The sequence below is a fragment of the Amblyomma mixtum genome, chromosome 5 (genome assembly GCF_055824585.1).
Source record: "Amblyomma mixtum isolate Tamu chromosome 5, ASM5582458v1, whole genome shotgun sequence".
Lineage (NCBI taxonomy): Eukaryota > Metazoa > Arthropoda > Arachnida > Ixodida > Ixodidae > Amblyomma > Amblyomma mixtum.
The window spans coordinates 7293236-7312093 of NC_143016.1; the positions used below are offsets into that span (position 1 = coordinate 7293236).

Here is an 18858-nt window from a genome sequence, read left to right on the forward strand (position 1 = left end):
GGGGCGAGCCACTGAAAACGATTTTTGTCAATTAGGAGTTTGAAAATGCAAGTGAACAAATGTGAGGTAATCCAGTCCAGTCTGAGCTGGGGCTCCATGCTTAGCATGTAACACGGTTCTACTTGGGCTCTAACCAGTTAGGCTGATGAGTAATGTAGCGCAAAGTTGTTCTTTTTATCAATTCATTTCTGCTTCTTCCAGTTTTACTCTCTCTATTAGTATGCTGCAAATATATGCTCTGCTGTCATCATCTACAAGCACGCCTCCTGGTCTCCTTCCACGCCGTACACTAAAGTGCTATGAAACATTCCTTGAAGAAACAAACAGTTTGAAATTCTACTGCCAGCATGCTTAAGCCTGTAACGTGCAGCAATGAACGCTAGCTCCCTACTCCCTCCGCCCGTGCCCTGCAAGGCAAGCAGTACCTCAAGCTCCACAGCCCGCTTTGAAGCCAAGTCAGCCTTGTTTCCGGCCAGGGCAATGACAATGCTGGGGCTGGCCTGGCGCTGCAGCTCCTTGACCCAAGTCTTGGCTCGCCCAAACGTGTCTTGGTTGGTGATGTCGTACACCACAATGGCCGCCTGTGCCCCCCGGTAGTACATGGGTGCCAGGCTGTGATAGCGCTCCTGGCCCGCTGTGTCCCAGATCTCAAACTTCACCGTCGTGTCATCCAGACATACTGTTTGCGTCAGGAATGCAGCTGCAAACAAAAAAACACCCACCATGAGGCACAGCCTCCACAGAGAGCCCACACTGGTTGCACTAGTATGGCACTGTCCGCTCAAGCACCCCCAACCTCTAACATCATCCACCGGCGATTCGGACCTCTCATATTTCGGAGTTGCTTGATTATTCACTTTTTGCAGCACCGTGACATGGCCCATTGAGCCAGTGCAAACACAGTTTTCACGGCGAGGAGGAAAACAGCCTCGAACTCTACACACGCAGCACCACTCCTCCTCTTGGGTATGCGCCGTTAACAAGGGCACCAAGGCATGGTAAACAAAATACGCATGCACTACGCAGTCTTCCGCATGACAAAGTAGCTGCAAAGCGTTCTGCGTCTAGATATTGTCATGACTTGAGACAACAGCTATTGGAAGCAGAAAAATTATTGATCTCCAGAACCATGCGAAGTGCATCCACAGCCACGGAATGTGTGTAGGCGTAGGCTATTGCATCGCTTCACAGACGAGAGGTGTCCTTGTATTGCAAGCATTAACCGAACGGTTTCATCTAGTCGGTCATGTCTAATGCATGCTCTGAACACTGTCAGTGGAGAACGGGTGGTCAAAAACTTAAATGTGGGGAAGGTACTATTGGCAACAAAAAGTTATGGTGTGCCGGTTGCAGAAAAAAAATTTTGGCGCAGTCACGCAAGCCGTTCTCCAGGAATTTACGAAGGTATAAAAGGACATTCGTGCTCCACCGTCAATAATACATGACGACTTGGTCACAAGACAGCGCTAGAACCATTTTAATGAGCGAGTGTTAATACCACCATGTCTGAAAAAACTGTGGCGTCAGCAATAGTTGGAAGCCTCACAGCCGGCGGCTCCAGCAATCTAGGTGGGCCACCTACATCATGTGACCTTCATAACCTGCCCACCATATTTCGAGTAAACTGACCACCGTGGCAGGTGGCAGTTAAATTGATGATTGGTCACGACAGGCTGCTTGGGAAGAGCAACCTGGGTTTCAAGCCCCACCGGTGGTAGCACCTGCCATCGCACGGCAGCGACACATCACTTATCCGCTGCACCACTGCGCCAGCAGTGGTATGAGGACTCCCAGTAATCTATGAATTTAAAGCCAAGAATTACCAATGCCACACATAGTCAAAACTCGATTTAACGAAGATATCCTAATTCCCCCTCAAACGCCCATAGGGTTCAGTGCTTTGACTAACCCGAAATAACGAAACCGATTCCATGATCTGCTACGATTTAACGAACCTTTTTTCGAGAAATAAAGGTGAAAAAATGTTAATTTTTGGTCTATTTTGTGGAGAGCACCCCAAAATTTATTGATTGCGAGTCAGCGGTAAGAGCGCGGAGCACCTTCGTCCCACTTTTTTCAAACTGCGCGGCGCAAAACGAGAGTTTTAATGTTGAGTCGAGCTCACCAGATGGTGCCAGCAGTAAAAAAGTTTCGTGCCACATTTCATAGATGGCGCTGTTGCAGTACAGCGTGTTTTTTTTTGTGTGTGTTGTACTCTGTGTTTGCTCGCCGTCGTCATCGTGCGGATATTTCCCCGTGCCTTTGAGCGCATGTCTTTGACAAGCTCAGCTTGCTAGGCCTCCGGTTAGTCTAGCCTTGCTATCGTGAACGCGGACGTGGTGTGTGTGAGAAAGCGCGCCGCTAACCCTCCTGCCTAGAAGATGGAGCCCTAACGAAAAAGGCTTACCCTGGACGAGAAAACGGACATAATTCGTGCTGTGACAAGTGGACAGAAGAAATCTGATGTGGCTGCAGCACATGGCATTCCAGCGAGTACTCTCTCTACAATATTGAAAGGGAAAGATAACATCCTCCGCGCCACTTCGTCGGGGAACCTCTCGCGCAAAAAAAAACGCTGAAGACTACTCCTCAAGGGAAAATGGAAGAGGCCCTCTTCGCATGGTTTATGGTTTGGTTTGGTTTATGGGGTATAACGTCCCAAAGCGACTAAGGCTATGAGAGACGCCATAGTGGAGGGCTCCGGAAATTTCGACCACCTGGGGTTCTTTAACGTGCACTGACATCGCACAGTACACGGGCCTCTAGAATTTCTCCTCCAAAGAAATTCCAGCCGCCGCGGCCGGGATCGAACCCGCGTCTTTCGGGTCAGCAGCCGAGCACCATAACCACTGAGTCACCGCGGCGGCCATGGTTTATGGATTTGCGGACGAAGAATATTCCCGTGAATGGAGACCTGCTCCAACAAAAAGTTCGCTCTTTCACGTGCTTTCTGGGCAACAACGAATTCAAGGCAAGTCCCGGCTGGCTGTCGCGCTTCAAAGAACGACACGGCATCGTCGGGAAAGTGCTCAGCGGTGAAGCGAGCAGCATAAGCATGGCTGTAGTCGGTGACTGGCAGTCTGAAAACGTGCCCGACATTCTGAAGGGGCAGGCGTGCCACAGCGGCAAGCACAGCAAACAAAGGCTGACTCTTTTGCTGTGCGTCAACATGGACGGTACCGACGAACGAGACCCGCTTGTCATCGGAAAGAGTGCGAGGCCGCGATGTTTTAAAGGCACCAAAAAGCTTCCTGTGAAGTACGTTGCCAACTCAAAGGCTTGGATGTCGCGTGCCATTTTCACTACATGGCTCAAGGAATCTAACAGCAACATGTGTCGCTAGAAAAGGAAAGTGTGCCTGTTACTAGATAACTGCACGGCCCACTACGTGGCAGAGGTCGAACTGACCAGCATGGAGCTTCGCTACTTCCCCCCAAACGCAACGTCCGTGGTTCAGCCCTTGGATCAAGGAATAATTAATAACGTAAAGTGTGCATACAAGCGTCGAGTCATCGACAGAGTTCTCCTCAACCTGGAGCTGAAGTGCGAGACAAAAATAGATATTTTTATGGCGGTTGAGATGGTGGCGGTGACTTGGAGAGCATTGAAGCCGTCGATAATTGTCAACTGCTTCAGGACTACCGGTTTCGGTACACTAGGCCCTGAAACTGCCGAAACTGGTCCGGACTGCGCGAGCGCCGTGCACGAGGATGAAGATGCGTGGGAACACCTTCGCTCAGTGGGTGAAGTGACCATAGGCATAAGTTTCTCCGACTACGTAAACGCCGACACAAACGCAGTCACAACGGAAGCTTTGACTGATGCCGATATGTTGCAGCTTGTAGGAGGCGTGGAGGGAGTGACTGCTGAAGACGCTGACGACGACCCTTCAGGTGCCGAAGCTCCCGTACAGACACCGGGTCAGGTGATGGATGCTCTCGATCTGCTGCGGCATTTTGCTGGAGCACACGAGGGGACGGAAGACACACTGGACGCACTTCAGACCGGTGTGGCCGTTTATTTCATTACCCTCAGCGTAATGAAATAAATAAACCCTTTTCATTTCATTACCCTCAAGGCCATTGCTCACAAAGCGCACGCAGGCAAAGATCACAGACTTCTTTGCTGGAAAATAAATTTGTAGTCCCCTCGGGCCTTTCTTGTTGAGTAACAATTTTTGTTTTTTTTTTCATACGCGCTAGCGGTGCCAGTCGTTTCCATGGTCTGCAGTTTCATTTTAGGAGCACTTACGCTTCATAAATATGATGCTGCGGTAGCTTTCTGGATGCCGCCATACCATTTAATCGAATGTACCGAATTATGTCCCCAAGAAATGCCTCATTCAATTTAACGAAGTTCTCGATTTAACGAAATAATTCACGGCTCCCCTCAACTTCGTTAAATCGAGTTTAAACTGTATGGGCATTAATCCACTAAAGCTATCACGCCATACCTCTAAAGGCAGAGCTCAAGTGTCCCCTCCAGTTATTTCCTTTCCGAGAGCACGCACCCCGTTCATTCTTGCTGCAAATAGTATTATGTGCATGTGGCTATGTGAAAAAAGATTTAGTCGTTCACACATGAAAATTCGTCCACATAAAATGCGCTACAAAATAACTGTGCACGAAGGCAACTTTCATATGGATCAAAATTTGCAGGAGGCATAGCATGACAACTGACTACATGCAGACAAAAAAAAAAAAAAGCAAGGGGAGTTAAGCTTTATGCACAGATGCCCTGACTTCTTTGTTTTCCGCATGTAAAAACATTGTGTTCTTAATTAACTTCTGCAAGACAGATTTCAGTGCGCTTTTTGTCACTTAAGGGGGGATGAGGGTCTTGAAAACTTGTTTTTTTTATTTTTCGACATAACTTGTTGAAACTTAGCACGCAGGCGTATCATAGAATGCTGATTTCAAATATGCATTTAGATTTCAAATATCTCACCTGGAAGAAAATTTATCGCAAAATAACATTCATATTTCTCATCTTCATTAATGATCTGCCCTCTAACATACATGTTAAAATTAAACTTTTTGCCGATGACTGCATCCTTTACAACGAAATTAACTCTATAAATGACCACGATGATTTAAACAGCGCCCTTCAAGAAGTGGTAATATGGTGTCACAAATGGCAAATGGAACTGAACATTAAAAAAACAGCCTTCTTATCTGTAACCCGTAAAAAACAAAGGTCCGAATATGTGTACAGCATCAATAACATACCGCTCACCCGAGTTCACGAACACAAATACCTTGGATTAATCATTTCACATGATCTAAGGTGGGAATCACATATTAACAGCATAGTATCATCTGCTTTAAAACGATTGTTCTTCCTTAGAAGACGGCTTCGAGAAGCGCCACCGGAGACCAAACTGTTAGCATATAACACATTTATACGATCAGTTCTCGAATATGGAAATACGATTTGGTTTCCCTACACACAACAACTCATTAACAAACTAGAAGGAGTGCAGAGAAAGGCAATTAGATTTATCTTTAACAAATACAGGAGCAGTGATTCACCATCCCAACTACTAAATCAAGCATGTATTCTTACTTTACAGAAACGCGCCAGACTAGCACGACTAAAATTATTGTTCCAATTAGTTCATAACACATTAAACATAGATACTTCGTTATATATATCTGTAGATGAATCCAGACCATCCCGGCATAAGCACCCATTAACCCTTAAAGAGTACGCATTCCGAACCGACTGTTTCAGATATTCATTTTTCCCGCTTGCCATAAAAGAATGGAATAGTTTGAACCCCTCTATTACTACTAATACATCTTTGCAGAAATTTGTAACTTTGGTAGAAGAACAGTTGAGCGATAATTAAATAGATAATTAAATCATAATTATTCAAGTACAACAGACCACTCGTATCACTGCATGTAACAGCATCTTTATGAACATATTACTTACAATGTATAAAATTGCACCCTTTTCTGTGAAAAATATTCTCTCGTTATGTGTTTTATTTTCTGTTATCTGTGTTTTTTTTTCCATACTCATGTAATTACTTGAAAATAACAGTGTTTTTAATGTATACCATTCCATTTGTATTCGCTTTGTACCTTCTTACTATATGCCCATCCTGTAAAAATCCCAATGGGATTGACAGTATGTGAAATAAATAAATTAGGCAATTTCTTACGGGCCTTTATAGTAATTTATCAGTTAAAGAATGATTTTTTAAGAATAAGTAGACATTTGCAAAGGCCCAAAACACATGCTAAAGCTTTCTTTTTTCCTTTAAACATGACATACGAGCAATTAGGTGAAGTGTGGGCTAATTACCGCCACGTCATTTTTTCTTTCCAACTTTGTTGTTTATTTATGATCAACAAAATTAGTTTGTAGACATTCCGTTAGCCTTAGGATGTGCTTTGGGCCTTTGCAAATGTCTGCTTATTCTTTAAAAATGTTTATTTAACTGATAAATTACTAAAAAGGCCCGTAAGAAATGACCTAATTAGGAAATTTTATTTTGCCATATATTTTCTTCCAGGTGAGATATTTGAAATCTAAATGCATCTTCGAAATCAGCCTTCAATGGTACACCCAGGTGCCAAGTTTCAGAAAGATATGTTAACAAATAAAAAAAAAAGTTTTCAAGACCCTCATCCCCCCTTAAAATAGTGCCACAGCTACTCAGTTCACAAAAGCACTGGACTAGAGCCCACTGCCCCTCATTGCCTGTTGGTGGTACACTTGAAAGAACACAGTTGTGCATCCGTGCATCCCAACCCATGTATCCATCGAGGACATGCTGAAGGCAGCATCGCCATCAAGGCCACGCTCATGAACGTGGTCTTTGCCTGCCGTTTGAGTACACGACACTCCGAGAGATTTAGTCATGAGCAGCATCAGAATGCCCCCAAGACTACTAACCCCTTCCTCCGACATAGCTCATGTTAAGCGAAATTTTGGCCACTGTGACAAGCGTGAGCGTTGTTGAGCTGTGCCACCACAGATGATACGGTTTGCCCATGAAAATGCTGACCATGCTCTCTATGTGCATGTTTGCCATGTGAACCAGAAAAATCAGCCAGACCAGCCATTTCACATGTGGCTGTCTTTTTCCATGTCTTTGCATGCCTACATCACAGCCCTGCGAGTTCATATGTATAGCTGAAACTTCAGACGCTAGCACCATTCTCTCAACTGCAGCCTTTGGAGTAGGCGACACTGCGGCGTTTACGGAAGAGCCAGAATAAAGGTGTGGCATTCGGCTGCATCTGCTGCTTGCGTGCCACCATGCGGCAGCGGCATGGCTGAAAGCAGTGGTGGCACAAGGGGTGCAGTGGCTTGAAGCCTCCTATATGCATGGGCACTGCAATGGCCACATGCACTGCCCGCAAGTCGCCAAAACCAAGACTGACCGGCCAACTAAGCAAGAAGTGTGGGGCTATTTAAATGGACTGGTACAGTCAAACCTCGTTATAACGAACACGGATACAACAAATTATCGGATATAACGAAGTGAAAGAAAAGTTTGCTTGGACATGCTTTATTTCTATGGGAGTTCTACCTGTATAACGAAACGAAAAATTCAAAATTTGACACTGTATCGGTTATAACGAAGCAGGTTTTGTATTCACGGGGCTCGAAATGCGCAAACAAGTAGGAAAAAATTTCAAAACACGCTAAATTTTGATCTTTTGAGGTGCCGGCACCTAAAATGTGTTTGAATCACCCACGCTTCCGCACGCCACTCCATCTAGGGAGAGCGAATGAATCTAGCATCAACGGCTGCCTAGCACGTGATCGAACCGACGCCCGCTCCCCGGCCACCCCTGCCGTCGCAATTTCCGACCCACGCGCGCGCTATCTCTGCAGTTCAATCTGTAGACGCCGTCGTGGAACGCGTCTTAACAAACAGCAGTTTCGCTTGAAACGAAGATAAAGATATTCAGGGGAGTTGACAGCGGGCGCAAGGAAAGGTCATTGCCGCGGACTTCGGTGTTGCGCCTAGCACTCTATCAACCATCTTGAGCGCAGGGCAGAAGATAGCAAACGCCCACTCTGCAGGCGCTGTGAAGAATGACAGCAAGACAGAATGTTGAAGATGCCTTGTTTGCATGGTTCAAGGACGTTATAGCGCGTAACCTGCCTGTGTCTGGTGCCGTCCTTCAAATGAAGGCGATAAGTCTCACTTCCATCTGAGGCCACAATGACTTTCATGCAAGCAGTGGCTAGCTGCAGCGATTTAATGATCGCCATCGGATTGACACGTCTTGTCTGGCGAATAAGCAGCCGTTGGCGCCGAGAACTGCGAGAAGTAGGCAGAAAGCTTCCGCATGCAACTAGGAGGCAAGCGGACAGTTTCGGCGAGACGACATAGCGTCAGCTGGCGGTTCCGAACGTTACGTTCAAGGAATTCATCTGTGCAGATGACAACTCGGCTGTGGCGCCCGAACTGACCGACCAAGAAATTGCTGATCAGGTGGTTTCTGCAGATGATGCTAGAAACAGCGATGCATGTGAAGATGTCGAAGTGCGAGCTCTCAGCAGCGCCGAGGCCGCTGACATGGCCAGGAAGTTGAGGGGGTACCTCGGGAACCTACCTGTGGCCAAATCAGCTCACATGGGGAAAGCGCTGCTCTATGTTGATTTCGTCGAGAAATATAACCTGTCAAATAGTGTGAAGTGCCGCCAAATGGAGATTACGTCGTTTTTTAAATAAATCAGTTTTTGCACCTGGCCATGCATCCCGATTTGTGAGTTTGCCCTTGCTTTCCAGTACGAAATGCAAGGCGAGGTTTCATATGCTTATACCACGCGTTAAATTCACAAATGGTGCATTTTTTCAACCCTGTGCTGTCCATCTTAAAGTACTCATTACTTGGGTTTATTAGCGACATTTTCTGCGGGAATGTGAGTGCATACTTTTATAACGAATATTGGATATAACGAAGGAATTTCCGCGCAAAATGCGACTTCACTATAACAAGGTTGGACTGTATATAGTTTCACGAACAAGAAAGGCATGAAAAAATAGGACAGGAGAAGGGAGACAAAACGCATGCGCTCAAGTAAGAGAATGATTTCCCAACTACCAATGTGAGCATCTTATAAAGAATGCGGCATGGCATCAGGGAAAAACACAGATCACAGAAAAGGATCACAGAACAAAAAAAGGAGGCAAGGCAGGGTGGGGACAAACAAACAGTCTAGTGTCACTAACAGGAAAGCAATCTTTTCGGTGCAGGGACAAGGAGGGCGTGCTGACGCAATCAAAGCCTTTATGAAAAACATGTTAACACTCCGTATATCCTTGTACCTTCTCTTCACTGACTCTTTCAAACGTATTGTACACATTGGATCACAATGTGCAGGCGATATCGGGTTGGTCGCAGTGTTTGGCAAAGTGGCTGCCCGCACCACGTACAAGATATCCTATGTGCTTCTGCAATTGCTCACTGAAGCATCTGTCCGTTCTTTTACCTCACCATCAATGAATTACTACCAGAGCAGTTTGGCAAAGGGTGCTTCAATGAAAAATCCAAAGGTTATACGTTTTGGATCCAACTTGAAGGAATAAAAATTAAGTTGGCAGTAGCAGTAACAGATTAGAGTAAATGGTCTAACAGCAGTTGGAGCCTACTGCGCCAAACACAAGAGGGCATGCAATAGATACGATTATTAAATGTTAGGTATAAACCATGCCTTAATACACAAGCTATTTCTCTCCTCCAAAGACTGGACAAAAGAAAACGAATTCCACACCACAGTGGCAACTACGAAAACCTGGCTAGTAAACTAAACCATCGCCAATCAAGCCTGATGTGCTTACCTCCTATGGTAGATTCCTGGTACTCGTGAAACTGGCCCTTGACAAAGCGCAGCACCAGACTTGACTTGCCCACAGCAGATTCGCCTAGAAGCACCAGCTTGAACTGGCAAATCTTGCCCTGCGGCGCCCCATTGGGCCTCTGAGCCGCTGCCCCGCGTCCTGCCATCGGAGCCTGCGCACACCACAAGGACACCGAAAACATGACATACTGAACACACCCAAGTGAACTCGGCCTGCCCTTTGCACTCCGCTTTATACTCATCATGCAAGACTGCCTGCGTCATAATCACTTGTGATCATGCTGTAATCATGAGGTATTTATGCCAGTGAGACACTTTAGCAATGAGAACTGCAGGGCTTTATATATGTCAATTTACACTATCAAGCTTTTTTCTCAAATACTGCGGCCCAGCAAAGTATGCTAACATGGAGAGACTAAGGTTTATAGGCACAACACCTGCACAGCCTCCCAACTGTTGCAATCTATGTATGAAATGCAGCATAGATACACTGGTGATAAACCCCAGCAGAGAGATTCACGAGTTATCTTCAGCAATTCATCCCACAAAAATGCAGCAAGTACACCAATGTCGTAAGCAAGGTAAAAAATCCAGTATGGACAACTAAACAATGCAACCAGTTCAAGAAAAAAAGCAGCTTAAAACACTTTCAGGCAACCCAGTTAAGGCTGCAAGGCTTCCTTAACTAAACTATAGGACTGCATGAGATTGCTTTGTTACCATTTACCTCAGGCAATACACCAGAAGGCACAATTATTTCTTTTATGGGGGTTTAAAGGGAGACTTGCTGCATTTCATGTACCCCCATGGATTTTACTGATTCACCGCAGCCTTCGAGGATAGTTTGTCTAAATCTGCTTCCTGCTCCCACACGGACAACTCCCAAGTTTCTTGAGCTTCACCATCTGAATGTATTCTGCCACGCAATGTAAACTAATGTGTCATGAGACGTCGCTGGACGTTTTTGAAGGCACATAAGGTCACAGAAAGGCCTGCTGGACCTACATGTGCATAATTTTGCATACTTTCATGGCAACGACCATACTTGAGAAATAGATTACGATTCAAGCTGACAAAGCAAACTTTTGCTCAGGTCTGAAGATGGCATAGCCGAAAATGATCTGTAAACAAAGCAATGCACTCTTCTGAAGGAATGCAACAGCAGGAGACTTGGCGCAGTAGAGATGGATTCTACCCCAATGCATATTTGTGCACCAAGAACCCCAGAAGGTTGCGCATCGACGAGCCGTCGTGCATCTGCTCTAATGCCGTATCTCAAACGAGCATGGGGAAAAAAAGGAAGACACAAAATGAAAAGAGGGCCACCGGTCGCTACTGGTGCGGCGCCGCTCGACATTTCGGCAAGCTAAAGCACGCTGCATTGAAACGAGCGAGGCGACATGCCTGCAGATAATAAAGGGCTCCCACTGGCTGCCTTGATCCCAGATGCCGCCTGTAGAACGCATTGCAATGCAGTTTTGCGTTGTCCCGGCACCTGTCGCATGGAGTATACCACTTCTGCTCTCGACAGTACATGCGCGCACCTTCCAGCAGGTGAGAATTCTAACTTTAATACCCCTCGCCGTATTCAATATGAGGTGCTCAGGGAAAGTTGCACCATGGCAATTGGCCCCTATACCCCACGCCATATTCAAAACTTACGAGGTGCTCAGACAAAGCTGCACCATGACAATCGGCCCCTCTCCCTCGCATCCAGCTCATACACATGCTCAACAATACTGTCCTGCTTTGCACCACCCCTTGATAACATGGCTGGAAAAGGCATCTTCCACCAGAGTGCTAAACAGCAGCAGATACATGAATCCTTAATACTATCCATCTTATGAAGTATATTTCATCAAAGCTCAGCTGCTCAAAATAACAGTGTGTGCCAGATTAAAAACAGCCAACACAACTTCTCTCCGCAGTCTTTTAGTGTCTATTTCCATCCCTAGTCCTGCTTCAATCCGCCAGGAGATTATCCAAAGCACCACCGATTCCAGCTTGACAAAGGCAAGCTGGGTTGCCGCCACTGGCATCCTTGAGAGAGTATGGTACTGACAAGTGGCCTGGCATTTCTGGAATTTCATGAGGTCACAATAAACTTGGTGAGCATGGAAATATACCAAATACATTGCTGGCCATAAAATCCACAAGGCCAAAAATGCCAAGATAACAACAGCATCGTCTCAGTATGAAAACTAACAACTCAGACTCAACAAATTTACTGAGATTAACCCTTTGTTTCCCAGCGGCTACATATGTGGACAAAAAGTAAAGAGATGTTCCAAATCTTGTACAGTCCAACCTCGTTATAACGAAGTCGCATTTTGCGCGGAAATTCGTTCGTTATATCCAATATTCGTTATGAAAGTATGCTGGTTTAGTTTGGTTTTGTGGGGTTTAACGTCCCAAAGCGACTAAGGCTATGAGAGACGCCGTAGTGAAGGGCTCCAGAAATTTCGACCACCTGGGGTTCTTTAACGTGCACTGACATTGCACAGCACACGGGCCTCTAGAATTTCTCCTCCAAAGAAATTCTAGCCGCCGCGGCCGGGATCGAACCCGCGTCTTTTGGGCCAGCAGCCGAGCACCATAGCCACTGAGCCACCGCGGCGGCATAAAAGTATACACTCAAATTCCCGCAGAAAAGGTCGCTAATAAACCCAAGTAAAGAGTACTTTAAGATGGACAGCACAGGGTTGAAAAAGTGCACTATTTTTGAATTTAACGCGTGGTATAAGCATATGAAACCTCGCCTTGCATTTCGTACTGGAAAGCAAGAGCGAACTCACAAAACGGGATGCATGGCCAGGTGCAAAAACTGATTTATTTAAAAAACGACGTAATCTCCGTTTGGCAGCACTTCACACTATTTGACAGGTTATATTTCTCGACGAAATCAACATAGAGCAGCGCTTTCCCGATGTCAGCTGATTTGGCCACAGGTAGGTTCTCGAGGTACCCCCTCAACTTCCTGGCCATGTCAGCGGCCTCGGCGCTGCTGAGAGCTCGCACTTCGCCATCTTCACATGCATCGCTGTTTCTAGCATCATCTGCAGAAACAACCTGATCAGCAATTTCTTGGTCGGTCAGTTCGGGCGCCACAGCCAAGTTGTCATCTGCACAGATGAATTCCTCGAACGTACCGTTCGGAACCGCCAGCTGACGCCATGTCGTCTCGCCGAAATTGTCCGCTTGCCTCCCAGTTGCATGCGGAAGCTTTCTGCCTACTTCTCGCAGTTCTCGGCGCCAACGGCTGCTTATTCGCCAGACAAGACGTGGCAAACAATCCGATGGCGGTCATTAAATCGCTGCAGCCAGCCACTGCTTGCATGAAAGTCATTGTGGCCTCTGACGGAAGTGAGACTTCTCGCCTTCATTTGAAGGACGGCACCAGACACAGGCAGATTACGCGTTACAACGTCCTTGAACCATGCAAACAAGGCATCTTCAACATCCTGTCATGCTGTCATTCTTCACAGCGCCTGCAGAGTGGGCGTTTGCAATCTTCTGCCTTGTGCTCAAGATAACCATCTTATCTAGATGCTAGGCGCAACACCGAAGTCCGCAACACCGAAGTCCGCAACACTAAAGTCCATGGCAATGACATTTCCTTGCGCCCGCTGTCAACTGCCCTGAATATCTTTATCTTCGTTTCAAGCGAAACTGCTGTTTGTTAAGACGCGTTCCGCGACAGCGTCTACAGATTGAACTGCAGGGATAGCGGGCCGGGGAGCGGGCGTCATTGGTTCGATCACGTGCCAGTCACTTGCTAGGCAGCCGTTGATGCTAGATTCATTCGCTCTCCCTAGATGGCGTCGCGTGCGGAAGCGCGGGTGATTCAAACACATTTTAGGTGAGCTCGCTTCAAAAGATCAAAATTTAGCGTGTTTTGAGATTTTTTCCTACTTGTTTGCGCATTTTGAACTGCTTCGTTATAATTGATACAGTGTCAAATTTTGAATTTTTCATTTCGTTATACAGATAGAACTCCCTTAGAAATAAAGCATGTCCAAGCAAACTTTTCTTTCACCAACGTTACGCTAGATCTGGATTACAACAACTAGTTCTCGGAAAGAACTGCGGCCTCCATTTCAGCGACCTCAACCACACTCATTGTGAAATGCTTTTGAGGGCCGAGGCGGTGGGTGTGAAAAGAAAGTTCGAACGGTGAGGAGCCCGCAAGGTCGCTGTCACAGCTGAGCCACCATCACGACTGATGTGTATAGAGACTGGTACGAGCGGGCATATTTAAATCGTGTAATAATTAGTCCTCATAGGGCTGCTCACACAGCCCAGAGTCTTGGTACATTGACGGAGCAGACACGCCAAGCGGCACGTTTGCTAACGTGGAGGTGTGTGGAACATAAGCTATGCACAACTCTTTCTTTGTCACAGGTGTGTGCCATTGCGCAAACTTTGTCCGAGGAGCACTTAAAGAGGCATTTGGAGATCTTCAGCTGCACCAGCCTTGTAAATCGAGGCACCTCAAAAACGAAAACACGTGGGTGCGCAAAGCAAATAGCCACGGGGCACCCCAAAGCATACCGAAACTCAGCTGGCCGCCTGCTGCGCCGCCAATTACAGGTTCTTTGATTTCTGACATTCAGGTTTTTTTTTTTTTTTTCAGTCTTCCTTGTGTGATAAAAGTGAACTAGCGGTTTCAATACAAAGCTCATATGCTTCAATATCAAACGCGTAACCTTCATGGAAGTTTGCCAGCCTGAGAGACCTGTGGCTTCTTTTCTCCTATTTCGTCATCACACTTGTACGAGAGATTGGCCTGTGGTGGCAATATTTTCTACCTTATAAGAGCTTTGTTTTCAGTAATGGTGTTTTTGCAGTTGAAGTTGGTTTGTATCGACAGAATACCAGCTCCCAATTTCTCCTCAGTGTCCTTTTAAGACACCAATGAATGTATGATGTCCTTTCACGTGTGCACAAACATCTGCAGTAAACAAAGATAAGTTCTACGAGTTGCTTTCTTCGAAGTGAAGCAGACAAGAATGTATGATGCCCTTTGCGTGTGCACAAGCATCTGCAGTAATGAAAGAAGTTCTACAGGCTGCTTTCTTCAAAATGAAGCAGATGAGAATTTACATGTCCTTTGCCGTGTGCACAAACATCCGCAGTAAAGAAAGATAAGTCCTACACGTTGCATTTTTTAAACTGAAGCAGACAAAAGTGTACAATGTCCTTTGATGTGCGCACAAACACATGCAGTAAAAAAAGATAAGTTCTACACGTTGCCTTCTCCAAAATGAAGCCGACAGGAGACACAAATGGAATGTACTTCAGCTTCCTGGCAGATAGCAACTCTCGGGGCCGCATGAATGCACAGAGACCGTGCCAAGTGCCGACCGATAATGGCTAAACACACTCGACAGCCCTGCCCCTGAGATTGCAGACAGGGGTCATAAAGTTAAGATAACTCAATCCTCAAATGTCATGTCACAAGTTAGAACATGAACAATACCAACAGATACACAATCGTAACAATGCATGCTTAAGCAGTCAAAAAAAAAAGATTTTGCCTGGAATTATAGGCCTACCGACAAATGTGCAATTTAACAAAAATGGGACCTAGAAGACAATCACATCTCACCAGTTTGGAAACAATCACTAGCAAATGAAAAGGTAAAGCAGCCCTGAAAGCTGCTTCCACACCATTGCAAGCGTAAAAAAAAGAATGCACTCTCCCAAACATACAACCCAACGCCACCCACTAACAGCACTATCAATAATGCTAGAGAGACAAGAAATCGTGCAAGTGGTGAATTCAACTTTAGTACCTTTTACGAAGCAGTGGTTGCCACAAGGCAGACTAGTGCCCGTGAAATCTCTTTCCAACCCAGATCGCAAAATAGCTCGACATATCGATATATGAAAATATGAAGGCAGATAAGCTTATCTATAACCTAGAAGCAAGAGTGCATTGCACCCACGCTAGTGATGCACATCATGACGCAACGCAACGCGCCGCCCACTGGTGTGCTGGCTGCGCACCGTGTATAGGTGTTGCTAGGCCTAACCTACTCGCAACAAAGCCACAGCATACAACGCTTTGGAACTAGCCAAGCCTATCATAAGTCGCCTTATCCTGTTACACTATAAATATAAATGCCACTCTTACTAAAATTAAAGTGCAGTTGGTCTTTGCAATGCCTTCGGCTGCAAAGCACACAAGGCTGAGGTCACCACTAGGCTTTAGTTAAGTTTGCTTTACTGTATGACAGTGATGTGGCGTGAAAAATAAGTACAAGAGACCAAAGGCCACACTCAAGCACACATCAAGTTCACCTCCTCACGCAGTTTCCCATCACTAGTGCTGCATGCCAAACGCTGCGCAGTTGACCCATCTCCGTTTGCTAGCACGTTAGGCACTTGCAGGGGAGCGGCACGGTGCCCGATGCATCGAATGACAACCTAAATTTGAGTTCGATATATTACGCTGTCTTCCTATACTTTTATCCAGGTTCCAGGTTTTATCCAGGATATCCAGGTTCAGTACATCCAGGCTTGACTATAAATCGATGAAATGTGCCCATGTATTTGTGCCGAAGTGAAGCCCAGAAATTGGCTGAATGAACATTACGATGGATTAACAAGACAAAAGTCATGCATATGTGTATGTTTGCGCGTGTGTCCTTCAGCCGTGTTTCTAGTGTGGGCACAACGTCGCGAGGACTGTACATGACCCAAACAGCAAAGAAATCAGGCTAGGTTTTTCAGGCTGTATTGTGTTTACTAACAATAATGAAGTGCTCAAAGAACAATGAAATGCAGCCCTCAAAACTAGAGGTACCGGTTTATCACATGGTGCGAACAGGGAAGTACGAGGTTCATCTACCTAAACTAATCAGTCAGATTTTGAATTCCTAATGGTATGTGTACGTGCAAGACAGCCGTATAACAGCAACCTGGCTTCATGAGACACCCGCACTCATAGCAACAAACAAACGAATGAGACTATGAAATCAAATGAATTATGTCTGGCCACACCAAAAAAATCTGAGACAGACTTCAGAAATGCACACAGACATTAAAACTACTGCTAATGACAGTGAATTCATGAACAAAAGGTCTGTATTGCAAGTCTGTGCCATCTTTCTGTTTTTTTTAAGTGCTGGGCAAGTGCTCCAAAAATTCCTTCACAGTTATATCCTCTGAGCACTGCTTTTATGCACAGTGCCCTAACTTATAAAGAGCCTACATGACAAAAACCAAAATACTATAACATCAACCCACAGTACAAACCTGCATCATGGAATGTATGGGCAGCTACTAAAAACAAGCAAAAACCTGAAGGTATAACAGAATGCATTGCACAGCTCAAATATTGCAAAAAATGTGGGAAAGACACATTGAACTGTAAGGTTGGAGTTTGATTTTTAAAAAATTCCCTACATGTGCCCTGTAAAACAAGAAAACACAGACCTTGCGCACTCAGCAATAAATACAGCAGTTGTATCTTAATAGCTTGGTTTAAGGTTTGGTTTAAGGGGGTTTAACGTCCCAAAGCACCTCAGGCTATGAGGGACGCCATAGTGAAGGGCTCCGGAAATTTCGACCACCTGGGGTTCTTTAACGTGCACTGACATCGCACAGCACATGGGCCTCTGGAATTTCGCCTTCATCGAAATTCGGCCGCCATGGCTGGGATCGAACTCGCGTATTTCGGGTCAGCAGCCGAGCGCCGTAACCACTGAGCCACCGCGGCGGGGCGTATCTTAATAGCTCATCTGGCTACAACACCTGTACAGTGCAAAAAGCGACCGCAAAAACAAACCATCAAATCAACTGCCAATTCTCAGCGAGTGCATCAACACTAAAATGCAGAGCTGTTTCCATGCATAAACAAAAACAAAGCAACAGATAACCGCACAGCCATCTTGAAAAGACTGACGCATGCAAGACTATCACGTGCTTCATCGGGATGCGCTTCAGAAGCACTCAACAAGACTGAGTGACACACTGTGAGGCTGGAGACACAAAGCAAGAACAATTCTTGCGGGGTTTGCCAATACAGCTGCTCCTAAGCAGCTGCTAGCTATGGTGCAATAACCTGCTTCAAAGATGCTGGATCCACCAACACAGACCACACAGCAACCTATCAATTCTCACTATGAACAACAAGGGCAGAGAGCTGCTCGTAATTTCAAGGTGTACATTCATGAGTGAGGTTCAAAGCCATTTTCAGATCTAAAACAACTAAAATTTCTAAATTAAACATGGATATTAAATCTTAGTACAACACACCCTGTCCTTCTGTTCACTACAACAGTTTTTGCAGAGTTACCCCCTAAAACACTCCCTTGAGCAACAGCAGAAGAATCATTAAAATATTGCCCATCAACCCATGTTTCATGAGCACACAAAAATCACGCTCTAAATTTACATTTGTGCTTTCACCTCAATGAATCTGAATATAAAGTACTCACAGTAGCCAGCCATGGAATACAAATGAACTTAAAACTTTGCGTTTTTTCCTATTTAAATTTGCTTCAGTACACAACATAAAAACTCGCTTCAGTACCCAAACATTTTAGCTAAAAACTGACTTTAACATAAAATAAAAGGGTAACAGACTTTCACAAGCACCATCTATCAAATGGAAAGGTTTCCTCACACCAAGCCTGGTTATTGGCAGGCTAAGTGAACTATTCATGTCTAATACACCAGTTGCTTAAGAGGATGAGCATGACAATTTCTCATAGCCTCCATTTTCCTAAGTGGCCTTACCCCTACTGACTACCACAGCAACCATTCAGACCTAGCATGTTGCATTCCAGGCTGTTAATTTCACAACTTCATCCATTCTGCAAAAAGTGTACTGTTTAGCTAGGTGTTGCATGAAATAAATTAGTTTATAGTTGCGTTTGACTGCTCAGCTCAAGAAAATATGATCAAATCTTGGCCGCAGCAGCAACCTTTCAATGGAGACGAAATTCACTGATGCCTCTGTACTTCGTATTGTCCGCGCACGTTAATGAACCTGCGGTGGCCCAAATCAATCTCGAGCCC

The 18858-nt window shown here is 45.5% G+C and overlaps 1 protein-coding gene across 3 annotated transcripts in view; it reads right to left on the minus strand.

Annotated features, from left to right (window-relative positions):
- Rab5 (RAS oncogene family member Rab5) overlaps positions 1-18858 on the minus strand; it is a 36846-nt gene that overhangs the window by 15131 nt on the left and 2857 nt on the right. For all 3 annotated transcript variants that reach the window (XM_089543187.1, XM_089543188.1, XM_089543189.1), the window contains exons 2-3: positions 9812-9983; positions 426-700 (exon numbers count right to left, since the gene is read on the minus strand). In XM_089543187.1, the coding sequence (XP_089399313.1) occupies positions 426-700; positions 9812-9977 (441 nt within the window). In that variant the 5' untranslated portion in view covers positions 9978-9983. The remainder of the gene's footprint in view (positions 1-425; positions 701-9811; positions 9984-18858) is intronic.